Here is a 26,906-nt window from a genome sequence, read left to right as displayed (position 1 = left end):
GTAAAATACAAATGCTAACATTGCCTACATTTCTTGGAGGGAGTAGGAGTAGGAACATTGTCATTGGGCCACTTTGGTGCCTTCTGCACCTGTTTTGATTGCTGCATACCCCTTGCATTGTCTATGCCAGTCCAGTGCATGGGTACTAGGATTGAGAGAAAAATTGAATCAACAATTCAGTGACTGTGGCACAAGTACTGACTCATTGATGGAATGGGCAACTTGCACTTTGAATCTTCCTGTTTATGGCCTCTCTTGATAGTTGTTGGCACTGCCAAAGGATCTGCTGGGCAGAGAGAATCAGGTGAATCAATGCAGCAGCCTTCTGGCATTGGTTGCACAGGGCTTGTATTGCTGCCCACAACCTGCTGCCAGGCATTTGGTGGTTCCTTGCCAATGGCTGAAACATGTCAGCCATTAATGTTAACAATATTTGGCTGTTGTGATCCTGCTGGCTTACCAATTGGCTGGCAGGTGTCACCCTCAGCCACTTGGCATCTGGCAATCTGCCACTGGGAATCCAGCAATGGTACTGCCTCTGTGGCATCTTCATCCACCATGCTTGTGCCTGTACCATCATTTCTGTTTGACAGCAATGTTGGTGGTATTTGACAGAGATTGGATTCATTGTCAGAATCAGACCCTATAACTTTGTCCCCCATTAGATAATATTGCCACACATTTAAGTTCCAGATGCATTCCTTCATACCTGTTTGCTGTCACTGCTTCCTCCTGCCCTGCTGTCACACACCAAAGGTGTTTGGTGAGGTGGACATGGATACAGCTGATGAATGGAGATGAAGACCATAGCCCTCATGTGAAGAAGGACAGCCAGGAATGTTGGCAGTCATCCCTCGCACAAGAACAAGTCATCAGTGCCAGAGAAAAAGAAAGTGAGTGAGTTAAGCACTGGATACTTACCAATCTTTTGACTTTGCTTACTGATTCTTTGCTTTTTGGCTTGCTAATCCTTACCAATGCTTACCAATGCTTTCCAAGATGATTACCCATCACTTACATTCCTTACTCATCAGTTACCAATCACTTACCAAGTGTTTGCACCTTGTTTTCAAAGGGCAACACCCCTGTACTGTATATAAATCACTGTACTTAGATAGCAAAAAAAGAAGATGTCAGAGAGAGCCCCTTTTGCTTGCATTTTATCATCACTCAGTAATTCATTCAGCAGCTTCAATAGTTGAGACTTTATTAAGGGTCTAACTATTGTCTACTTTGCTTATCCTTGTTTATCATCAATATACTTTGCTCCAAGCCCTCCCTGAGCTCAGTGCAGCTTAGGACATTGAATTAAGTTGTCATCCATCTTTCTGTAGGCTGACAGCAGTCTACCCTATCACATTCTCTTGCATTCCTGCTTCTTCTTCATCAGAAGCACCCCCAACCCTCAGCACTTGTCTTTGAGTGTTGTAGCTTGCAAAAACCCTCCCAAAGAACAGGTTCTACCATCTAGGTACTGCATAGGCACACCACCACTCGCTCTTTTTGTCTTTTGTGTTGGTTTTGGTTGGTTTTCACCACTGAACCACACTTTGACTCACACTGCATCATTCTATCCATTGTCCTTTTGCCTGCCAAGTGGTCTGGGCTCCCATCCAAATCCTGCTTCACACCCATCCTCACTCCACTGCTGTCAGCCACTGCTACCAGCATTTGGAGGGACCCTCCAGCATCTCTCCACTTCTTGAAGCCAAATATATTGTTGGGATGTCCCTCTTTTTGCTCTTGCCACCATTCCAAGATTGCTGTCAACTTGTCCTGGGTAAGTTGACTCAGCTCTTTGAAGGGAACCTCAGGTGGCAGAAACTGTGGTGCAATATAAAGTGCAGTGTTGGTCATTATTGCACTCCATGGAACAGTCACCTGTGAATTCCCACAGGCCTTCCCTGTAATGCATGTCAATGAACAGTATTTCTCCTATTGTTATACATATGATAGTGAAATGTCACAAATGTCTGCATGATATCCTTCAACTTTGGTGCCTGCATGTCCAATATGTTTGGGATGTATGGTGTGCTGTTTTCACTGACTGGCAGGATGGTTTTAGGTTTCCCATTGCTCTTTCTCTGCCTTGACCATGGAGTGGCATCTTTGTCTGGTGACTTGGCATCGGTGCCACCATTCCCAAATGCCATTTGTGCATACTTTATGAATATATTCTGGCACTTGTCCAACTCCTCAAATAATTTGCCATTACCCAATTCATCATTGAAATCATGTCTGGACAAGTTGGTCAAAATCTGGCAGTACTCATCTGCACAAAGAACAAATTCCTCATGCTCCAACTATCACCTCTCCATCAGCATCTTCCCATGCTGCCATCACTACCACCCTGGCACCACACTGCTTCCACATTTCCTTAGCAAATTCCTCAGCATATTTACAGCCTTTCTTCTCTGTGGTTCTGTTTCTTGTGAGTGATGGGCAGCATTGCCAAATGGTATGTACTCTGACTGAACATCCCAAGGTGGCTGCCACTCATTCCATTCTTTGGCCAATGCCTTGGCCTCCTGTATCTCCTTGGCAGTAAGGGACCTCATGATGGTGTTGATGGCCTTCCAATAAGACTTGATCATTTCTGTGGATCCTGGCTTCTTCCAACACTTTGTTGATTGATTTCTTTTGATGGTGCATGACCACCTTCCTCAGTGTCCAACTGCCACCATATTTGATCAGAGCCTGTTGACTATGGCTCTGGCCATGGTTGTACAACCAAGTCTGAATTTCCTGGAAATGGTAAGGACATGCCAGGTAATCAATGGCAGGTGTGGCACACCTTCTTCTGAACCCATTCATGCATTTTCAGCATCACATTAGCATCAAGGTTCTTTATCTTGTTTCTGAGGGTTAACATGATGGAGCTCCTCTTATTTCGGTCAGCATTTTTCCATGACTCTGTTATGCCCACATCAGGGGACTTTCCTTTTCCAACTCCTCACAGTCATGTGTGTCACATGTCTTGTCATGTCTCTTGTAGTTGTTGCCATCCTAGGGGTTTGGATGCTGCAAGGGTCACTTGGATCTCCCACTGTCAAGGTATTTCCAATACCTGTCAAGACTGCACCTGTGCTTGATCCAGTGTTCCACTGCCTTCTCTGATGGACAACATGTTACATTTCCTCTTTGCTGACTCATCTCCACTGGTGTTCTTTGTAGCAAAGGAGGATGGTAAAAAGTGACTAATTCAAGATTACCACTATCTCAATTCCTTTACCATCCTGGATGCTCACCCATTGCCAAATGCACAAGCTCTGTTTGATGAGCTTGTCAAGTCAAAATATTATGCCAAGTTTGACATTTGTTGGGGCTTTACCAACCTTAGGGTAAAAGAAGGAGACAAGTGGAAAGGAGTGTTTATCATGCTGAGAGGGTTGTTCGAACCCACAGTAATGTTCTTTGGGCAATGTAACTCACCTCCTTCCTTCCAGAGATATATGGATAAAACCTTTGACTCTCAATGAGGAAAACAAGTAGGATATATGGATGACATTGCCATCCATGCCAAGACAAAGGAAGAACTTTGAGGACGTGTTCATGAGTTCCTGAAGATCTGCCAGAAAGAGGGACTTCACCTCAAAATCAGCAAATGCATGTTCGAGGCTGAAGAAATAGAATTCTTCAGAATGATTATCAGAAAAGGGTGTATGGAGACTTCGCCAATGAAGACCGACACCATTAGTACTTGGGAAGCCCCTGACAATCTTACTGGGCTTCGTGGATTCCTTGGATTCTGTAATTTCTATTGCAAGTTCATCCCCTCCTTCTCAAGCATTGCATGACCCCTTCATGACCTTACCAAGAAAGGGGTGTCCTACCAGTGGACTCCAGAATGCAGTGCTGTGTTCAAACAACTAAAAGCTTTGTTATGCTCCTCTCTGGTCCTCACTATTCCAGACTTCTCGAAGCCCTTTGCTCTTTTCATGGATGCTTCGAAGCTCGGTACTGGGGCCATTCTTGCCCAGAAAGGAGATGACAAGGAGTGGCATCCATGTTCTTACCTCTCTCAGTCTCTGGTTGGTGCCGAACAATGGTACCAAGTCTATGACTTGGAAATGTTGGCTGTCATTTGCACCCTCAAAGCCTTCCACCCCTACCTCCTCTCCCCTGTTGAACCAACTGTGGTCTTCACTGACCATAAGAACTTGGAGTACTACTGTGAGCCTCAACAGCTCACCCCATGCCAAGCCCAGTGGGCCACCACTGTCCAGTCATATCCTATCCAGTTCTCCTGGCAGGCTGGTCACCTACAGGTCCCAGCCAACACTCTTTCCGGCAAAAACAAGTCTTCCAAACCTGCCCCGGTTGCCATGGTCCTGCCCTCAGACCTTTGGCTTTTGGAGGGGGTGGGTTCCCAAATTCCTCTTGTTTTGCCCTCTTTTTCCATTACAAAAATACAAAAACAACTAAAAATAAACTGCCTCACAAGAGTAGGATGTCTTCCTGCCCAGATACAGTGATCAAAAAGTAACTCCAAGCTGTATTCTTGCCTGCCTGAGGAAAAGTCAAAGGAGAATAGGCTGCCTGATGCTCGCCCTTTGAGGAAACCTGTAAAAGGAGCATGTGGAGTTTATGCTATATCCGAGGACCTGTATGAATGCATCAAGAACAACACACCAAAGGATTTGACAGGTTCAGAACCTAAGGACAACATCACTATTGTGGAAGATGGAACAAAACAGTTTGGAACTACATGTCTCTACATTCCCCCAGAAGACTGCTGACACTGTATGCACTCATATCATGATCACAAGTCAGTGGGGCATCTGGGCCAAAAGGCTATGTTTGCAAAGATGTGAAAGGAAGTATGGTGGGAAGGTATGGGAAAGGATATACAAGCTTACATGGCAGGATGTCCAACATGTCAAACCACCAAGGTAGTGACTCACCCACCCACACTGCCAGTTGTCCCACATGATATGCCCAAGACCATGTTCCCATTCCAGCAGATATCAATGGATCTCATCATGGATCTCCCAGTGTTTGGAGAACAAAAATATGACTCAATTCTCACGGTTGTCGATCAGGGTCTTATGAAAGCCACCCTGTTTGTGCCATGTCATAAAACAATTGACTTCATCGGGATTGCCTGACTCTTCCATCAATACATCTATTCCTGTTTTGGCATTCCCAAGTTGGTGATCTCTGATCAAGGACTGCAGTTTGCTTCTTCATTTACAAAAGAACTTTACAAGGTGATAGGGGTAACTCCTAAACTTCGACAGGTTACCACCTGCAAACCAACAGAGAAAGTGAATGTGTCAACCAAGAAGTGGAGGGGTATCTTTGGCTATACTGTGCCAAGGTGCCAAACTTGTGGGCTGCAAAGCTTCTGTCTGTGGAGTTTGCCCACAACTCCCAAGTCCACTCAGTCCATCAAATGACACCATTTTCACTCCTCCTGGGTTATGACCCATCACCCTATCTGGAAGTTTGGCTAACTGCAGTTCCCTCAGTTGATGAAAGGTTAGAAAGGCTGGCCTTGAACTGAGATGTCACCATTCTTGCACACAAGAAAGCACAGGACCTGATGTGTTTGCATTCAAAAGGGTCCTACGTACTGCCCAAGGTTGGAGAGCAAGTCCTCCTGGATACTGGACATCTGTGTATCAAAGACCAGTGTGACAAGATTGCACCCAGAAGACTCAGGCTGTGCAAAGTGACTCAGGTTGTCTCCCTGGTCGCCTTCCGATTGGACCTTCCAGCAACTTGGAAGGTACATCCTGTGTTCCATGCCTCTCAAATCTACCCTTACCAGGAAAATGACACATATGGTTGAGCTCCACCTGCACTGCTTCTGGAGCTTGTTGATGATGAAATTGAATGGGAGGTCAAGTCAATAATCAATCACAAGGTTGATGGGCACAGAGGTAAATGAAAGTACTTGGTCAAGTGGAAAGGGTTCCCTCATTCATCAAATACCTGGGAACTGGAGGAACATATAAAAGATCATGCCTCCAATGCACTCGACCAGTACAAACTCGCTTGACACCTCAGGAACTAATGGACTCCCCTCACTCTGTCAATACTGAGAATGACTATGCTGACCTCCCCCTTGCAGAATCTGTTTATGACCCCACAGCTGACAGGGATGACCTCTTCATCCCCCCCATCACTGTCTATGCCCCAACCTCACCTCCAATGACTGCCACTGGCCTTTCTGACTTGTACCCCTCATCCCCCATCTCACAGCTTCATGCAACATCACCCCCTGTCGCCTGCCCTCTCCGACTGCATCCACACATGTCCTTCTCAGTTAAGAGGGTCCCCACCCCCTAGGCCAGAGTCCTCCCCAGTGGGGACAGTAACCAGCAGGGAAAGGGAAAGGGTAAGGCACGAGTTGACAATGACACCAGTGGTTGAGCAGCCCAGGCTGATGCCCCCGATGCTCCCCAATCTCCCCACTTATGCACCACCTTCGCCACCTACTCCAATGGTGCACACTGTGCAGCCCTTGACCTCCTTGCTTCAGCAGCCCTTGCCAGGGATGACAAGCCTCAATTACCAATCGCAGCAGCTGACTACCTGGACGTTGTTAGGGCACTTGATGTCTTCCATGATGGGGACAACATTGACAGGTGCTCACCAGAACAGGTTATGAATTTTGGGTTGCTGTCTGAAATCTACAGAGCAACAGACATGATCAATTCTGCTGTCTTGAAGATATGCACTCAAAAGCTCAGTGGCACCACCCCCCTGTCAGAGGTAATCATGATCAACATGCTGGAAAGAAGCTTGTCAGGACTTTTAGAAGCCATCACTGGTGGTGCCTACCATCACCTTCTCCATCAACAGATCAGTGAGTTCCTTGATCCCCCAGCTTCTTGACTTCTTGATCAGATTCGCCTGAAGCAAGAGGAATCATCAGCTTCCTGCAATCTGGAGAAAGAAGTTGTGATGGATCAGAGGACACAGGATCCCTGGAAGGCACTAGAGTTGACTCATGTCAACTCTGGAGACTTGTATAAAGAGGTTGGTGCTTGACTTGGAACAGGGACTCATAATTCCGCTTCGGAGGTGCTGTTACAGGATGCATTATGGGCCAGACTCCACAAGCACTATCATAATGCTGTCCACTTCACTGACCCTCTGCCTGTGGCTCCCTTCATTCCTGACCCTCTCGACCAGCTTCATTTTTACCTTGGAGGCCAGACCCTGGTCCCCATGGACCATGTCCTCTATCAGCATGCATGCTTCCAGTGTTGTTACTTGGGACATTGGTCATGCCACAATGAACATGGCTCCTGCTTTACTCCAGCCCTCAAGGAACCACCAACTCCATCGCCTTCATCGCCCATCTCCTCACGTACTTGCTCCCACATTTACACTACTCACAGACCCCTTTCCTCATGCCCTGCTAATGTGTCTGGATTGTCCTCAAGGGTCTGAGGACCTTAGAGGGGGGGTGATGTTATGCCCATGTCAGGGGACTTTCCTTTTCCGACTCCTTGTGGTCATGTGCATCATGTGTCTTGTCGCATCTCTTGTAGTTGTCACCATCCTAGGGGTTTGGATGCTGCAAGGGTCACTCGGATCTCCTGCTGTCAAGGTATTTCCAATACCTGTTGAGACTGTGCCTGTGCTTGATCCAGTGTTCTGCACCTTCTCTGATGGACAACATGTTACATTTCCTCTTTTCTGACTCATCTATATTGCTCAGATGTTGTACTATAGTTCTGGTGTCTGGCTCCTTGCTGCACATTGATTGTGCAGCCAGTATAGCCTTCATTCCCTTGCCTATCCCCATCATATGACACTGTATGACTCTTTCCTACTTATCTATTTATCTGATTGTCTTGTTGATTACTGTGGATACACATTGCGATGCATTCTGTCATGACTGGTACAGTACTTGTACTTAGGAGTATATAATCCTGCATACTTTACCTTGTATCCTCAGTTTTTCAATAGCTTGCAACTCAGCTTCATCCCTTTGCTTTTGTCCTCATTCCCTCTCCATGTGACTACCCCAGCAGATCACCAGAAGAGCAAACTTCTGTCGGACTTCAGCAATAACTGAGCCATAGGGGTTACAACACATTTGGCCTGTAGTCTCCCCCTTGTGCACTTTGTGCCTATTCCATTTGAAGAAGTCACCACACTTGGGCATAACAGACTCTAGCTCAGCCTCAAGAATCTCAATTTTGGCTGGCTGAAGACCAGTCCCCTTTTGTGGCAGGGAGGGGTCAGTGTTGTTGGAGAAAGAGTCACTTTCATAGTCACTGGATGCCATTGAGGATGGAGGTGCTTGTGCACAAATTTTCAGGGGACAGCTAGTACAATGTCTCTTGAGGAGAATAGACTTCTCCAGCATTCTCCCATGTCAATGAAGGTTACATTTCAGTGTCTAGTCCATTCTTGCATGCCAGTTGATTGGACAGTTTCCCAAGATGGCCAAGGTTGTTAGTCAATCATGAGATTTCCATCCCTGAGCCATGTGCAAAGGTAGTGCCTCTCAGACTTCATGGATCTGAGATCTTTGGTAATTGGGCAATGTGTGTTGAGATGCTATGGATGGTATAGGCACTATGGGCATGATGTAGGACAAGGCTTTTTGCAAGTGCTCATTCATTTCATTGATCTCTAGGCAATGTGCAGGTGCCAGCACTGAAATGATGTGCCAGATCCTAAGACAGCATTACCATAGTCAGTGGTCAGACCTTGCTAGCACATGTTGGCTGCATGTATTTGTTGTGATCAAAACCCTTCTGCATTGCAACATTCATCATGGGGAAGTCAAAGATTGCACCAGTGTGACCTGCTACAAGAGTGACCCAGGTGACCTGGCAAAGAGTGAAAACCACCCGAGGATATAGGGATAAGATGGTAAAAGTAGCACCCAGAAAGCAGGTGCCAGGCCATGCAACTCAGCCTCCTGTGTGGCCTGGCTCTGTTATCCTGGATCACCTGGACTGCCTGTTGGATGATGTGGGTGAACAACTGCCTTCCAATAATGATGTATTGCCTGCAACACCTTCTAAACCTCAGAAAAGTCAGGTGTGTGGAATGCTGCATTGCCCAACAAACCTGCAATGACAGTGTCACACAATTGTAGAATAGTTATCTGCAGCAGTGGTTGCCACACCAATGGCATTATCTAGCCATCCTGTTGGACATGGAGGCCCCACCTGAGCCAAGGGATTGTGTCCTGTGTGGAGCAGATTGAATTTTCTGGTGCACTGAGTGTGCCCATCAGCTGGTCTTCTGCACCATGTGTTGCCAGGCAGAACACAGGCACCAGCCATTCCACAGGGTGGAACAATGGAATGGAACATTCTTTGAGGAATCATCCCTGCAGCTGGTAAGCAGCTGAATCATGATGGTTGTTCCTGTATTTACCATTCAGGCTGGTTTGGTACTGCATGTTGGGCATGGTGGGCAGCACTGCCCAGCCAGTGGTTGTTCAAATGATGAAGTCACAACTGAGGAGGAAGATGATTGGGAGGATGTGGATCAAGATGGTTGTCCACCAAATCTGCAGGCCCTCAGGAACCAAAGCTGTCTAATTGTCATGCACACCAATGGAATACACTACTGCAATGTGCAGTATTATAGATGCCCTGGGGCAGAGGATTCACACATACAGCTGATGCAGGCTGGGATGTTTCCTGCTACCACAAAGGCCACAAGGACTGCATTTACCTTCCAAGTACTTGATGACTTTGTTCAGGACAATGTGGAATGTGGTACCTCAGCAATGAATTTCTACAGCAAACTTCACCACATAACCTCCAATGCCTTTCCTCATCTAATGCCAGTACATCCTATTTGTTGAATTGTATCACTGCAACACAACTCTTAGCTGGATGATAGGATAGGTACAGGGAACTGCTGAGAGTTGCTAGGATGTGGCGGCTCCTGAAACTACTGAAATGGCAGGGATCCCACATGAGCACAGAAGATGCTGGCCCTGGGGAATTAGTGTTATTCTGTCTGGCATGTCCCCAACCTGGCATCAACATTCCTGAAGATGCAACAGATTATTCCCAGTGAGTGATACCATGAACACTGCTAGCCATTTATACACTGTGTAATCCAGTTGGACACTGGCACAAAGCTTGGTCATGGATGGGAATTTCAAGGCAGAGCATATGCATCCAAAGGACACTGGCAGCAAAGCCTGGTTGATGGATGGAAAGGGGTACATGGTTGCATCACAGCCATACAAGGAATATTTGAGTCACACTAAAAATGTGGTTGAGGTGGGTGATGTGTAGGAATGTATTACCCAATGGACTGATCACACTACAAGATCTTGGATTGCAGCAATCATTGGGCAGTTAATCAAGCAAATGCCAACTGGCAGCAGCTTGCATCTATGGGAATAGGTGGATATGCCTGTGTGTGGCATGGCTGTTTTGTGCTGCATGAAATGGTTGACTTCCAGAAGGGTGAACAGTATGAATAACCTTGTAACAATGTATGACAATATTGACATTGACATCACAGGCAGGTTAACATGGACTATGCACTTGTGCATGCTGTCAGGCATGGCACAGTCCCTGGCCAGCAAGTGATACATTTCTATGATATTAACTGCCAGTATAGCAAAGGTTTAGAATGATGGCTACATGCCAATGCCTATATATTCATGCTGGATGGGATGCAGATCTGCCCTGGCACTGGGTTGTGGCATGTTCATGGCCCCCACACAGAATGCTTTGCACGATATGCTCCCAATTTCATTGTGGGCGCTGGCCAGGTGGATGGGGAGATCATGGAAACCTTGTGGTCCTCCCTGAATATCATTTCCCCATCTGCTAGAGGCATGGCTACTCCCCATCAGCAGGAGGTACTTAATTTCCAAATGAATGATAGCAATTTCCTGAAAATGGTCAGAATGCATAAGTCTAGTGCTTGTATCAGACATAGTTGCATGGCTAACAGGCTACAGCAATGAGACTCAAGTGGAAACTCAAGGTTGCTGAGGAATCTTATTTAGTGGTTGAAGGCAGGTTTGCTGATTTGAATGGTAATGTCCCACCAGCAATCAGCCAATCATGGGGGGAAGAAGTGGCGGCATTGGACAACTGGCTGTCAAGGCCACAGGCCATGGATATATATGAGGTCAGGCTGCAGAAAGGTAGGTATTGAAGGTTATCCTGGACAGGATTTGGGCTGAGTGGTATAGAAGCTCCCTCTGCAAAGGCAATTGAGATAGATTTACTGGCCATCCCTCAGCCAGGGCATTCACAGGGTATGGTGACCTGGATTGCAAAGGCATTGAAGATAGAGGAAGCACAAATCCAGCTTGCAGTGGCATGCTGGCACATCAGCTCAAGAGCAACAGAAGCTCAAAATCTCACCATTGCACATTGCCATGATCATCTCCAGTCCCATATACATGGCATTTTTGACACTGCTGAAAAACTATTTGGGGACAGATTTGAGGATTCTGAGCTGTTCCAGTCATCTAACCTGCATGATCCAGAAACCATTGCATTGCCACTGCCATCCAATGTTGGCAAAGATCATTTTGAATGATCTGGCCTGGGGTATGTGACACTAATGGAGCTGCAACTGTGGCAAGGACAGGCCAATGATTGTCTTCATGAACTGTGGCTTGTGCTTGCAGAGAAGGTGGTCATCTTTTGAACTGACATTTGCCATGGAAGTAATTACCACATGGCCACACATGCCTGGGGAAGGGTGGCCAATGCTGAAGCAGCCATGCAACATCATGCTGCTGTGTACCACCAGTGCCACATTCAAATGAGCAGGTTAGGGGCTGGGCTGGATATCCTGGAGCAATACAAAGAGTTGAATGACTCCAACCTAACTATCAGCATGGCAGTATCTGACCCAAATGCCAGAGGTCACAGGGACAATACCCTACCTTGGATCTGGACAATGGATGTACCAAGGGACATGGCCACTAATGATTGGATATCAGAATGTGAGAGGAGCAATCACATGGCAGCAGCATTTGAGAATTACTTATCATCTTCTCTAGTTTACAGGGTCAATTGGCTCTGGATGAGAGCACTGTGGGACAGATGGAAGGAGGAGGTTCAGCTGTTGAAATGCAAGCAGGAGTGGACTAAAAACTTCTTTGAAAACAAGGTAAGATTTTTGGACCAGCAGAAAGGCTGCCACATTGGCAAAGGGACAGGCTGGGCCAGCATGCTATGCTGCATGGCAATGCCAGATGTATGGCAGATTAGCATGTCTTCTGTGAACCATTTCCATCTAGAGACCACTAGCTATCTGCAATGACATCATTCTTGAGATCTCCCAAATGATGCCAGGGTTCTCAATTGTATATTGGTTGGTGTAGTTAAATGCAAGCTAAGCATTTGCTAATGAGTACTGCTTTAACAGCAGATGCATGCCACCACACAAAGTCATGGGAAAGTTGGCCAATGCTTATATAGTATGACATCTCATCTTTCATGCTGGTAAGTCATGTCATCAATGTTCACTGTGGCCAAACTCTCCATGGCCATACAGTACTTGGGAATGAGGTTTCATTGCCTTGTTGCCACCATGAAGAAGCTGGATTGGTCTGAATACTGGCACACTAGTTGGTATCAACATTTCCTGGCAGAAGCAGTAAGCCACTGTTCCTGTGGTGGTGCAATGGTTGATAGTGGTACAGGGTACAATGGAGCATCTGATGGGCATGGCATCTTGCCATCCCATTACCCTGATCGAGCCACTCACAGCCAACAGGCTGTTAACATACCTGAATGATGGTGATCAGAGTCCCTGTGACATTTTAGCTTTCATCAAAAGCTTGAATCCCCACCTGACAAGGATTAAGGAGTGCCATGTCAAACTGGCCACTACCATGGCCCATGCATGGTGGCAGAATGACAGTGGTGAAGTGGAATTGGGATATGAGAGGAGACTGCTGCAGGATGTAATTGCAGAAGCTGCAGAATTTTTCACAGGAGTATCAGTAAGTGGTGGCACACTTTTGCTCACTTCCAACTCACCTGTGGTATCAGAACAGTGGCATTTCACTACCCCTGCTTATTAATTCACATCCATCACCCACTGCCAAACACACTGCACTACATGCAATGTGCACAGAAGGCTTGAAGGATATCAATCAGGAGTTATCATATCTTTCCAAGTTAATCTTACATTCATAGGAGCAGATGTCATCACTGGAAGCCATTACCCAATCTAAACTTGCTTTACAGGTTGTGTGGGTGGAGTCAGTGTCAAAGGTGTGGGAATGTTCATACAGCCACTGTACATATTATCAACCATCTATAATGAGTTTCCTTTGGGGCTGGTAGCTTTACTTTATCAGAATCAATGCCAGTAAATGTATAGGGGCATTCCCATGATCACTGGGTCGTTTGTGTACTCCTCTCCCCACAGCCCCAATCATGTCAACATCATTCTTAGGCTGGCAGTCTATAAAGCCATCCACGAGGTTCACAGTCAGATATCTGTGATGTGCCAGCACCATTGAACCATCTCTGGCACAGTGCTCCAAAACTGCCCATTCAATGATGCTGCTAGCAAAACAAGCTGGTAATCTGGACCTTGATTCATGTTGCTGGCAGTATCAGAAATGTGCAACCCCCAATTGGAATGTGTGGAAGGGGCTAATATCTTCTGTAATGTATACTTCAGCAGCATTCACAGCTATTCAAGGTTGTGTTCTGGCTGGGCTGCATTCCAAAATGCTGATGAGGCTGTGGTCTCATTGCTGCAGAGAGCTTCTATGCTGCATTTAGTTCAATGTTGCCACATTAGTCACTACAATTGCTGACAACATTGGCCACACAATTGCCATGGCCAGAGGGATCTGTGCCACATGTGTTCCTTGCATCTCTGGATGATATGCCGCTTGTTGCCAGTGGATTCCCTTAACTTCCCCAACCTGATCACATTAGAAATGTCTGGTACTGGTACATTCCCATCCAACTATCTACTTTCTGACCAGCTTGCAGAGTACATGTGCTGCTGAGTTCTCCATGAGACACATCCTTGCACTGCTGCTGTCCCACCACAACCTCTCAAACTCAAGGTCCAGACATGTATTGCACTCAATCAAATGGCAGCAACACTGGCCCAGGCCTATCATAATCCCTGTATGCCATTTTAAGAGTGCTGCCACATGTCTCGCTAACATTCATTGCAGTTCCCTCCAGCATTGAATTAATCAGGCTGTTGGAAAGCCTATCACCTTGAGAAACAGGTTTCAATTTGAACTGGGAGGCCCACATCCTTTCCACTCACCCACCATATCTGAGTGGGTATTTGGACATTCCTGCAATCATTCTGGGTGAAGGGGATGCAATTGCTTTGTGGTGTCTACCCAGTGCAATGTCCCAATCAATGCAGGTAGGCATTGTGATGTATCCTCCTGTCCTCAGTTCACAACCCTACCAAGGACCAGATGGTGGGAGCTATTCCCCCACTTTCCAATATGTTGGCTCAAAGTATATCCAATGGTTCCTGGCAAACATCACCTGATTACTTTCCAGTGGATCACTGTTTGCTGGCAGGCTGCTTAGAGCTTTCACTGGCCTGGCATCAACTTGGTCATGCTGTGAGGGTCATCCTCATGCTTTATCTCAAAATACTCATTGCTAACATTGTAGACACTGGCACACCAGCCTTCCATATCTGCTGACCTTGTGGCTCCAGCTGCTTGGAAATGGATCCATGCTGTCCAAATGCCATTAGCAATTCTCTCTGCAACACTTTCAATTATGCACCCTCCTTTGTACAATGCCAGTTGCCAAGCCATGCAGCAGCTGACTGAGTGGTCTACCATGAATGATCCCAAAATGTCAGCAGTGCTCTGACACTGGCCAACAGTTTATACCAACATCTCCATGATTGCTAACTGGTCAGCTCCCCTCCATTGTAACCCACAGTCCCATGCCAACTGGTATGACATGCTCATTAGTGTTGGCAATTATTCTGAATGTGCTCTTGACATTCCCTCTCTTGGTCTTCAATGTGATTACTGGCCTGGCACTGTTGTAGCCTTTTCTGGCCAGCTTTTGTGGCATGGTGTGAATGATGTGAGTGGCAACCATTGCTCACTAGCATTCTACATGTAGGACAATATTCACAACTGGCTTGGAGTCCCTCAAAGTGATTGGATGCACATTCCATTGGTGTGGCAGGCTCTCACAGGCATGTAAATCACCCATGGCACCCTGTATTGTATTGTATTGGTCCTTATTTAATGCCTCAGGCATCCAGTATTTGATTGGCACAATCCTGGTTTGAATGAAATCTATGAAATCAATGCAATATTACTAGCCACCCTTCTGTGATCATATGAAGTATAGGTTATGATCTTATACTGGTGGTAAGATATGCAGTATACAGACAATTCATGCTATGCTTCATGTCCATATCTATAGTACCCTAGCTGTGTGCTGCTGTATACAGAACTATCCATGCTGGATGCCATGCACTGACATGAATCCTACTCAATCCTGATGTGTGCTGTGGTATGTTGGGTCAATGCCATCAGCTGCCAAGAACTGCCAGTTTATTCCTCTGCATCCAACCATGTGCTGCTGTATGCAGAACCATCCATGCCACACATCAAGCCTTGATGTGGATCCTAAGCCAGTCAGGTGTTTGCTACTGTATGCCATGCCCATGCCACCAGCTGCCAGGCATCCCTGCCAAGTCTAGCTGACTTGGCCACATTACTGGCATGTGCTGAGCAATATCTGCTGGCTGCTGTGACCATCCAGAGACTTACAGAGCAGGTGCCACCAGGTGCTGCAGTACATGTTGCCACAACTTCCCCATGAATTATGCTGCATGCTGCAATGTGCCATAATGCAGAATGCCATATCTGCCAGCTGCTACTGCTTCCAAATACACAGTGCTGCATCCTAGTTTGTGGTACTGAATGCCAACCTTTTAAGCTATGCCAATTCTGGTAGTATCTGCAAGGGGTAGGCATGCAGGGTATGCTGGTAATATTTGCTCCAGAGTGGCTGGCATGCCACAGTTTGCTTCAGAACATATGCCAAAAGCTTACCCTGGAGGGCCATTGCATGCTCCTGAGTGCTCTGAAATGCTATGGTATGCTCTGGCACATGTGCCACAGTTTGTTTCGCAATTTGCTCTAGAGTGTCTGCCATGCCACACCTTGGTTTGGAACATATGCTGCAGCTTATTCCAGAGGGCCATTTCCTGCTCTGGAGTTCTCTGGAATGCTATAGTATGCTCCAACACATGTCCCACAGTTTACTCTGGAATTTGCTATGGAGTGGCTGGAATGCCACAGCTTATCCCAGAGGGCCATGGCATGCTCCAGCACATGTCCCACAGTTTACTCCAGAATTTGCTCTGGAGTGGCTGGAATGCCACAGCTTATCCCAGAGGGCCATGACCTGCTCCAGAGTTCTCTGGAATGCTATGGTATGCTCTGGCACATGTGCTGTAGTGTGTTCCAGAATTTGCTCTGGAGTGGCTGGCATGCTGTGGCACATGCTATGGTATACTCTGGCACATGTGCTGCAGTGTGCTCTGGAATTTGCTCTGGAGTGGTTGGCATGCCACAGTTTACCCTGGAGGACAATGGCATGCTCCACTATTTGCTCCAGAGTGGCTGGCTTGCCACAGCTCACTTAGGAACATATGCCACAGCTCACCCCAGAGGGCCATGGTATGCCCTGGAGTGCTCCAAAATCTTACAACATTACACTGCTGAGCTATCCTGAAGCATGCTGAGGTCTTGGGCCAACTTCCAGTGCTGATCTACACATGCTGCAGCATGCCACTGGATAGGTGACATCCTACACTAGGCTACTCCAGGTACTACAGGGACAATTTGATTGTGGCCTACTCATGTGTTATTTGATAATAGAAGCTGGGCTGGTCCATACAGCAGGGGGATGTCTCATTGTAGGGCTTGACCTCTGCTGGCCTGTGGGACATGGCAAATTGTCAGCCTCTGCTGGCCCTGTCATATGGTACAATGTAGGTACATTATGTGGCTTGAGGACTAGCTCACTGGTGTATCTTGGTGACATTGGAGTTCTGGAGGCCTCACAGGCTCATACCATTAGAGTCCTAGTAGAAACTCATAGTATGAATGATGTCTTACCTGATAACGTCCACTGCGACTCTATCCATCTTCCCAATGAGTGATATGGAAGTGGAGCAGAACAACTGGACAGAAGTGGTGTGTAAGAAGTTGCATGAGCAATGAGCCTACAGCATGTTAAGGCCAGACCAGACAAATGCCATCCAAAGGGTGGAACAGCAACTGACCCTGGATGAATGAGAGAAAATCCAGAGGAGGTCATTGTCAATGACAAGGGATAACTCTGATGCAACCTTGTCCAAAAGTGATGAGCCCTCTGTCAAGGGTGATTGCAAGGGAAAGGGACCTGATCCTAGGAATTGGGGGAACCTAAAACTCAGCGAGAGTGAGATAGATCCAGATGTGCAACAATGGCCTTTGCATCATGGAATGCTGCTAATAGATTGGCAAATGAAAGTGATGAAAACCAGCCTGGACCATCAAAGGGGAATGATCTGGAAAGCACTGCACAACCCACTGAGGATGAACTCCTGGAGCCACATGGTGGGGGAGATGAGCAGATCCCTAAGAGGAGTAAGTCAAAGTGTTCAAAGAAAAACAAGAAGAAGGTGACTAAACCTTCAAGGGAACCCCCAAACCCAATAAAGGAGATGGTTGATAAAGTTGTCCATCAAGATTACAAAAGACATGAATGGCAGAAAATGCTGAGAGCCATGGAACCTGTAAAACAGATCAATCCAAAGAGCTACATTGGACTCGCCTTCAAGCATCTTGAAAAGGATGAAAAGTGCTCCAGAAAATTAAAAAGTAAAAGGAAGACTAGACGCACCTCAGACTCGTCTAGTGATGACTCCATGGCATCAGACTCTAGTAGTGATTTGTCCAGCCCTTCCAGCTTGAGCAATGATGACTCTTCTTCAACAACCAGTAAATCATCATCAAGCTCAGGTGGGTCATCAAGTGGCTCGAGCCACTGACACAGTAGACCTTGATGCCATAAGGGTGGTAAAGGAAAGAAATGCAAGTCTAAGAAGTGTTCAAAATCACATTGCAAGACAGCTCTCAAACCCATCCTGCCAAATAAATATGACAGATCTGATGATGTCCATGCCTTTCAATGGTTTGTGACCAAAGGGGCCACATACATTACAGACAGCCAGGTCGAGCCTAAGAAATGCACATTCATCCTATCCCACTACCTAATGGGCAAAGTGCATGAGTTTTATGTGTGGGAAGTCTCAGGAGACCCTTACAAGTGGAGGCTCTTGGATTCCTTTATGCAACTATTCAACTATTGTTTCCTCATTGATTTCCAAATGCAGCAAAGAGAGAAACTGCAATCATGTTATCAGAACTCTAAAATGGTAAAGAACTACCTGTATGAGCTCAATGAGCTGTGGAACATGATTGGAGCAACCAACAAATGCACAAAGGTCCACAAGTTCTGGTCAGGGCACTGAAAGGAGCTCCAATGAGACCTATGGAAAGAGAAATTGAACCTGGAGATCTCATTGCTAAAGAAGATCTCGGCATCTGCAGAGATCCTTGAAATCACCCAAACTGTCACCAGTGACTATACTCATAGGTCTAAACAATGAAGGAGTAAACACCAGGTGGTGGGAAGCGCTGCTGCAGCACCAGAGAGTCCCAAACCTCAAAGGCTGGGACACAAGCGAAGGTGTGAACAGAAGAGAAAATTTAAGAGTGAGGGCTATCAAAAGGAAGCTGCTATGCCTGATAATCACAACCTGGGAGGAAAGCACACCAGATGACAGGATAAGTGGAAGTGTGATGCTCCTAAACTGAGCAAAGAGGAGCAAGAACGACATAAGGTGGAGGGCCTGTGTTTCATCTGCCATAAGTCAGGACACTTCTCAAGGAACTGCCCTGATCACCAGGTTGTGTCCAATGCTGGCAAGACTTCAGGCATAACAAGCTTTGGTGTGGGCATTGACTTTGGAGATATTGAGTGTCAGCATCAGTTGGCAAGTTCATCTAGGCATGGCCCTGAGGTATCCTTGAAATTCAGACTCGAGGGCTTATGATCCAAGTAGGAGATGATGGCTTACCTGACAAGGACCTCCCAGATCTGGAGAGTGTCTCAGACAATGAAGACTACAGGATTAGCGATAGTACCACTCCCAAAGAGGAAGACCCAAATGATGGAATGCATATCTACACCTATAGGAGTGACCAGGTTTGTGGAATCTGGTGGGTGGGTACAAAACTAGGGCACCCCTGGGAGGACAGGGCCATGGAATCACTATCTGGGATCTGCTACCCTGGCGATGACCCAAACTTGTTGCACACTTATATGAACTCCTGATTCCTGATCTATGATCTGATGGATGGCTGACACATGATTGTGGAAAGTGAACAAGATGTATTAGGCCCAGGAGACGAGATTACAGTTGAAACACACCTGCTAATGAACCCTGCTTTCCAACTTGATAGTTGGTACTGGTTTCAAAAGGGAGAATGTGCTGGTATCCCCAAGGCAGAGCTGAGATGCCAAGAATGCGCATGGACCTGGAGGTCAAACTCCATGGGATGTCCCATTGAGGACCGAATCATCACTAAGCTCAAGGAACATAGCCTCCAAACCCTGGAAGGGGGAAACTCAGGATGGTTTGCATGTGTTAGGGAAGATAAGATGACCATAAATGTACTTGACTATCACCTGGCAGTCTGCCTGGTCCTCCTGCTGGAGAGGGTGCCTAGGCCGGACTTTGACATCATGCATTGGCATGCTAAGAGGCTGTTTCACATGTGTGTAGCTTTAATGAGCAGCGACCCCCTGGAGGACAACAACTTGGGAATCTATGCACTATTCAAGGGCACTGGAAATGATGAGATTAATGAGATTGCAGACAAGTTGGAAGATGGACCATATGACATGATCCATTTGAACAGCATTAAGGTCCACAATGAGGATAAGTTGACCCTACAGAGAAATTCCTTGATCACCAAAGACTTCACATGAAAAATACCTAAGCCCCTGGTGGTCATCATGCATGTAAATGGCCATCCTGTGTGTGCACTGATTGATACAGGATCACTGGCTGACTTCATGTCAGTGACACTTGCAGAGCAATTGAAAGTGAAATGTATCTCACTTGAAAAACTCACCATTCAGCTTTCCATTCAGGGCTCACAATCTAAGGTGAATTTTGGCACTAAGAGCCAGTTTGGAAACAAAGTCCCACCAAGAATCCAACTAAAAAAAACCCAGAAAAAAGTCCCAGGCTTCATCACATAAGTGTCCAACATTCAAGTGGAGCTTGAATTTGGGAGGAGTATGCTTGGTGTGACATATGTGATATTGCAACACAACACATGGCTGATATCACTGATGAGTTGTCCTCTGTTGATGCAGGCCAACCTGTAGATGAAGAAACTGATGACGAGGATATCAATGAGGACTACCATTGACACTGCCAAATTATCATTCTTCTTCTATTCTATTATCAACTTCAACTGTTTTCTGCAGATGCTCTATTGACAAACACTCTAGCTGCAATTGCTGAAGCAACACAGCATGCTGAGCCAATCCCATACCATACTTCTGCTCTAATTGGGGCAGGGTGGGTTACTGAACTTTTGAATGGCCACCCTGAGAGGATTTGCACAGAACTTGTGGTGCATAAGCACATCTTCAAGATACTGATACTGCTGCTTCAAGAACACAGCTACACCCATTCCAAGTACATTATGCTTGAAGAACAACTCACAATCTTCCTCTACACCTCCATAACTGGCTTGTCAGTCAGACATATAGGGGAACATTTCCAAAGGTCGAATAGTATGGTTTCCAAGTGCATTTCTGATTCACATTCCTTCTGATATACTGATCACCATTGTAGGTACTTCAAAAGAATTTTGTTCGCATTTTCATCTCATGATATATACAGCAAGTTCATACAATTACCATGCAGTGACAACCCTGTCCACCCCACAATTTTAGATAATCCCAAGTTCTACCCATTTTTTGCAGATGTGATTGGTGTGATTGACAGCATGCACATTGTGTGCACTCCAAGCATGGAAGAAAGGGATGCCATGCAAAACTGCAAAGGCATTACATTCCAGAACTGTCTTGTTTGCTGTGACTTTGATATGTGCTTCACATATGTGCTTAGCAGGTGGGAGGGATCTGTGGCTGATGCATCGATCTACCATGATGCTTGGCTGAGTGATTTAGCCATTCTGGATGGCAAGTACTACCTTGCCAATGCAGGGTTCCCAAACTGCCCACAGCTTTTGATTCCCTTCCAAGGACAGTGGTATCACTTAGTGGAATGGGGCTGCATGCAATTATGGTAGGTGATTTTCACTGCTGTCTTTTTCTCTGATTCACATGGATTTCTAGGCCAGTAAATGCTGAGGAGTGTTATAACCTCTGCCATGCTCAGCTTCGCAATGTGGTCAAGTGCATAATCAGTGTTGTCAAGCGGCACTTCTGAATTCTTGTTGTACCCCCAGAATTTGATATGAGCATTCAATCCCATATCCTGCTGGCACTTTGCTGCATCCACAATATCATTCACAAGTACGATCCACTGGAATTAGAAGATATTGAAGGCTTCGTATCTCCTCCACCACCAGATGGATCAGCACATGTGATTGGCTCAATTGCCAATGCTGTTCCAACTGACGCAGACTGCCTACAGATGACAGAGAAGTGGGGTGTGATTGCACAAAGCATATGGGCTAGTTATGCTGCAGAATGAGTGTGAAGGGGGGATCCAGTTGCCAACTAGCTACATATATCATTTGTTTTCCCTCAATTCCTAGACATCATTTTTTTGAATGCAAGTTGATGAGTGCAGTGTTCAAATCAGAGAGAGATGTATTGCAAGCCGATGTAAAGATGGATTTAAAACTACAAGGTACAAGTATGACATACAATATGATCACTGTGTATGTGCCCTGATCTCATCGAGCCTCTTCTCGAGCCAAGCACACTGAACCGCAGTGAAATGATTGGGATTGCTTGTGAATGATAAGTATAAGCTAGCATATGCAGCATTTGCCTGGAACTGGTCTGCAATCTGGGTGATATCAATTGGCAAGAACTGATCTACATCTATTGCAAGAAGTGTCTCTGTTGCCTTGTGGACCAGTGGATGAACTGGATCTTGCAAGAAGTTGGGCTTGGACTGGGATGTGGTTCGATAAGGCGCAGGTGAGCCTGCCATTGTTGTGATCACATCAGTGATGGTGTTCATCTGGTTATGCATTGAACTGTGGAATTCTCCTAAATCCTCCCCTACATGCTCAAGTGTCACATCTACTCCACATTGCTTTTGAGCCAATGAGGTGGATGAAGCTGCAGTGGATGACTGGGCACCCAATACAACAGACAGGCCATCATCATCATCTGCCTTCCACTTTTGAGAGTGCTCCATACAAGCTGGGATGCTGGAGGATGGCTTGACAGAGCTGGTAGACAAACCATTTAATGGGCAGATGGGGGGGGGGGGAAACTTGACAGTGTGCCAGGAACACCAGCAGACTGGCCTGATTGCCAATCAAAAACAGATCCACTGTGAACTGAAGCGATGGTGGAGGGTGCCAGGTATTGGGAAACTGTTGGAACAGGGGAGCTGGGTTTCTGACTACCAGTGAGCAGAATGTGGTGTGGTTCAGAGATGGCAATGCTGGTGCAGCATGGTCCTGGGATGGTGTACTTCCCCCATGCTCTCACTCTCACTGTTGGAAGGACCCAACCCAGCATTTGATGTGCCTCCAGTAGAATCATTGATGGTCAATGCTGAAAAGCAATTCAAGCCCTTGCCCTTGGAGGGCATGAGGTCTCTCATCTGTTTGTAGTGCACCCAACCCTTGTTTTTATAAGGGCCTGCATCCTTGTGGATCTGTTGATGTTGCCATTAGCACAGGAAATTCCATGCTAACTGAATCATACCCATACCTTCAGATAGTTGTTCCATGTATCCTTGCTCATGACACTGATATCACCCCCTGCCTCCAGGGAATATGTGAACCCAGATGCATGGCAGAGATGATCAACAGCTGCATATGTAGTTCATAGCTGCATGATATCAGCTGGTTATTCTGTCGTTTGACTGATAGGCCATGCACCCTTTTCCATTTCTGTTTACATGCTTTAGGGGTCTTGATACCCCCTTTGACAGGCTCAGGAAGGGCTTCAGCAGCTGCATTCCAAAATGTGTCCTTAAAATTTAAACCATTGCCAGCAGTTGCCTTGTGGGAAGCAATGAAATTAAGAAGGGCCTTGACATCATTATCTGACCACAACACCGGCTTGCCTTCTGGGGACTGTGAAGTATGTGATTTACCCTTGGAGGGTGATTTTGCTGTTTTATGGGGGTGCATGATGATGGAAGGATGAAGGAAGATCAATCGACTGTGGAATGTCAGGCTCATAACCCCTGCCCCTAGCATGGCATCTCGGCTGTCCACCAAGCATCTCCTCTTGAATTCAAGCTCCACTTGAATATTGGATGCTTATGTGATGAAGCCTGGGACTTTTTTCTGGGTCTATTTTAGTTGGATTCTTGGTGAGACTTTGTTTCCAAACTGGCTCTAAGGCCCACTTTCAATACCAGGGGATCAACTGTGAATGGTACTTCAATGTCATGAACTTGCAGAATTATGATCTGATCCTAGGGACACCATTCCTCTATCAGCATGAAGTGATGGTAGGGTTACACTCACATAGAGTTGTTGTATGAAGTGTTATGCCCACTGAGATGAAGGGAGCACAGGTCTCAACCCTGGAATCATGTGCAACAGATGTTTACCATGAGAACCTTGAGAAGGCAAGGAAGTACTTACAGGAATTAGCAAAGCCTCTATGCTCCCAAGTAGGAGTGATGGCCCTTCCCCTGTTCTGAGCCATAAATCATGAAATCCCACTGATAGATGAAAAGAAAATATATCCATGGCAGCCATCTAGATGTCCAGAGGCATTATGACCTCTTTGGGCAGAAAAGAAAAATGCTTACTTGAAAACCAGCTGCTGGGAACTAACTGTGGCAAGGAATACTTGCCCAATGTTGCTGATACCAAAGGCAGGAAACCCTCTGTGACTCTGTGTGGTGGTCAACCTGTGTGAGTGAAACAAAAACACATGTAAGTTATCATCCCTGATGCCTGATATGGATGGCATCTGGCATCCTATGACATGTGGCCAAAAAGCCATATAGGTCAATTATTGATGGGGCCAATACATACAAGCAAATCTGGGTGATCCCTGAGCATGTCAAGAGAACAGCTGTTATGACCCCAGATGGAAACATGGTCAGTCTTGTGGTCCAGCAAGGCAACTGTAATGCCCCAGCAATGTACCAAGCCCTAATGAACCACATTTTTGGGGAATATGTTGGAACATTCATGGACATATACTTGGATGATATAATCATCTATTCTGAAACCCTGGAGGATCACATTAGGCATGTGTCATGACCATGCATTCATCCTAGGTCCTCACTCACTCCACACCCCTTTTCTGCTGGTCATTTGCTCACTCTGCACCAACTCTGCCTGGCCCCTGATGTTTATGAGTCATCTCCACTCTGACTGCTGTCAGACTTGTACTGCTCTCCTACCAGACCATGTGGTGTCACACACCAAAGGTGTTTGGTGAGGTGGACATGGATACAGCTGATGAATGGAGATGAAGACCATAGCCCTCATGTGAAGAGGGACAGCCAGAAATGTCAGCAGTCATCCCTCACACAAGAATGAGTCATCAGTGCCAAAGAAAAAGAAAGGGAGCAAGGTAAGTGCTGGTTAAAATTCTTAAGCACCCATGTATGGCATTCTGGTTTTTGACATATCTCTGCCATTTCTGCAGATACTGAGACCATTCCCACACTTGCTTGTAGTGCTCAGCCATGCAATACTACCTTCCAAAATTGGAAAGGATACATGTTTCTACAGCACTCCCTCCAAAAGACACTCATTTCGCTAAATTCTCCTGATATGGCCACATCCACATCAATCATTTCACTTGTCCCCTTTGCTAGGGACCATGGCTACATATATCTGCCAGGAGTTCCTACCAGCTTCTGTCCTGAAGCATCCTGGTACATCCCACCCTCATCTGTGCCCTCTCAGCTCATCCAGCTTGGACAGCATGTTCTTTTCATCAGTATGACCTCTAGGAGGACATTCTTTGGTTGCCTCAGGTCTGTCATTCACTTGGAAAGGTCTTATGTGGTTGTTTCAGTCTCTCCAGTCTAAGAAGCATATGGATCCTTCCTCCCTGCTCCCTGCAATGTCTCCATACCAGTCTTGTCCATCATTCTTCCAAGATTGCAACAGCTACAGTATAATCTACTGTTCTCCACTCTCCCTGATCACATCCATGATGAGTGTGATGCACATCTTGCCTCCTTGTTGCAAGATACAGCAGAAGACACTCCCCCTTCATCCTCTCTTCCAACAGAGCCTCATTCATGAAGTTTTTATTTGCTTCACTGAGAGGATGGTTTGGGGGGGAAAGTTGTGATCCCCTATGCTCCTGTCACCCCACAGACCCCCAAAGCTTGACCCCTGTTGACATCTGACTCACCCTGTCCAATTTTGGATGTACTATATTGGCATCAGATCAGTGCTGCCTCTCTGTCATCCCACCTTGGCCTAGAAGTGATCTCTTCGAGATGTGACATGCACAGCCTCCCCCTAATGCAATTCCAGTGTACTTTCCCAGTTCCTGACATTACTTGACTCATACTTTGACATTCTAACTGTCTTTGACTCGCCTATTGCCAATACTTACCAATCTTTTGACTTTGCTTACTGATTCTTCACTTTTTGGCTTGCTAATCCTTACCAATGCTTACCAATGCTTTCCAAGACGATTACCCATCACTTACATTCCTCACTCATCAGTTACCAATCACTTACCAAGTGTTTGCACCTTGTTTTCCAAGGGCAATGTCATAACTGTGCATTCACTCTAGGTCCTTACTCACTCTGCACCCTCTTCTGCCAGTTGTTCACTCACTCCACACCAACTCTGCCCAACTTCTGTTGGTTATGAACCATCTCTGCTCTGACTGCTGTCAGACTTGTACTGCTCTCCTACTGGACTAAACAGACTGTTCTCTGAGGAGTCATGTGACTACCTTTGGACTCCTCCCTGACAGCTCACAGTCAGGTACTCTGCAGCACATGCACTGCATGGTCCAGTGCCTGGACTGTTTCCTTTTCTGGATGTTCTATGTTACCCATTCATATGTCCTCCATCTACCCTTCATTCATCATCTAGGAAGTTTTACTTGAAATTTTATGAGTCTCCATATGTCAGTGCCAATTCCAATTACTGTACCTCCATAGTAGTATAAAAGTGTGTACCATGCTCTGCTGTTCTTCAGTACAAATATCGACTTAGTTCCTACTCCCTCTGTCTCCATCTTCTGCCTGTTGGAGTTACCTCTGACTGTCCATCTGTACTCCCCCTCTGAAATACAAGGGCTGAGATCATGCAAGGGGGTAGCACATGAGCTAAACCTGATGCCCTCACTTCACTCCACCTTTATCTCAGTGGACTTCATTCCTACCAACACTCCACCAGTTGGAGTTCTGCTCTTTCTGTCAGACTTGCTTCTGAACCTCTCCCCAGACCTTGTCTAGTGTTGGAGTTGGTTGTAGTAGGCCTGGACTTGACAGTATATTCATACTCACACTTGTATAATCTCATTCTCTGTCTCCCAAGAAACTTACACTGTTATGAGAACTCGAGCTCAATCCCAGAGAGAGGTCATTGAGAACCTTTCTACAGTGCTAGCTAATCCATGTCAACTCCCTTCTGTTGTTGAACAATTCCAATCCTTCTCCACTCGATGCTGCTCTCACACTGAAGGTGAAAGCACTTCACAGGCTGGTTGCTCCAACCTCCATCCAACAAACTTCT

The 26,906-nt window shown here is 46.2% G+C and overlaps 3 protein-coding genes across 3 annotated transcripts; 2 read left to right on the top strand and 1 right to left on the bottom strand.

Moving 5' to 3' along the window:
* Positions 1–60: 60 nt before the first annotated feature.
* Positions 61–2,818, bottom strand: F5J12DRAFT_785009 (uncharacterized protein; the record flags this gene model as incomplete). Its single annotated transcript, XM_051743155.1, has 13 exons — positions 61–89; positions 110–145; positions 203–400; positions 461–582; positions 710–784; positions 986–1,013; positions 1,050–1,085; positions 1,560–1,824; positions 2,049–2,258; positions 2,311–2,422; positions 2,467–2,621; positions 2,659–2,745; positions 2,795–2,818. The coding sequence occupies 13 exons, from the start codon at positions 2,816–2,818 to the stop codon at positions 61–63; spliced, it is 1,377 nt and encodes a 458-aa protein (XP_051597069.1).
* Positions 2,819–8,875: 6,057 nt separating this feature from the next.
* On the top strand, positions 8,876–13,313 carry F5J12DRAFT_785008 (uncharacterized protein; the record flags this gene model as incomplete). Its single annotated transcript, XM_051743154.1, has 19 exons — positions 8,876–9,012; positions 9,076–9,160; positions 9,239–9,316; positions 9,362–9,772; positions 9,829–10,004; positions 10,055–10,217; positions 10,268–10,413; positions 10,465–10,568; positions 10,671–10,807; positions 10,903–11,098; positions 11,126–11,423; positions 11,631–11,911; positions 11,969–12,078; positions 12,209–12,274; positions 12,390–12,413; positions 12,466–12,567; positions 12,614–12,916; positions 13,164–13,190; positions 13,263–13,313. The coding sequence occupies 19 exons, from the start codon at positions 8,876–8,878 to the stop codon at positions 13,311–13,313; spliced, it is 2,895 nt and encodes a 964-aa protein (XP_051597068.1).
* A 1,476-nt stretch (positions 13,314–14,789) lies between these two features.
* F5J12DRAFT_725063 (uncharacterized protein) lies at positions 14,790–15,047 on the top strand (the record flags this gene model as incomplete). Its single annotated transcript, XM_051741589.1, has 1 exon — positions 14,790–15,047. A coding segment is annotated over one exon (258 nt), but the record flags the coding sequence as incomplete, so codon positions are not given.
* Positions 15,048–26,906: the final 11,859 nt, after the last annotated feature.

Source organism: Pisolithus orientalis, assembly GCF_024613125.1.
Source record: "Pisolithus orientalis strain OTSU chromosome Unknown F5J12scaffold_32, whole genome shotgun sequence".
Taxonomy (NCBI): Eukaryota; Fungi; Basidiomycota; class Agaricomycetes; order Boletales; family Pisolithaceae; genus Pisolithus; species Pisolithus orientalis.
The sequence above is the reverse complement of the archived record's forward strand: the minus strand, read 5'-3'. Positions and strand labels throughout refer to the sequence as shown.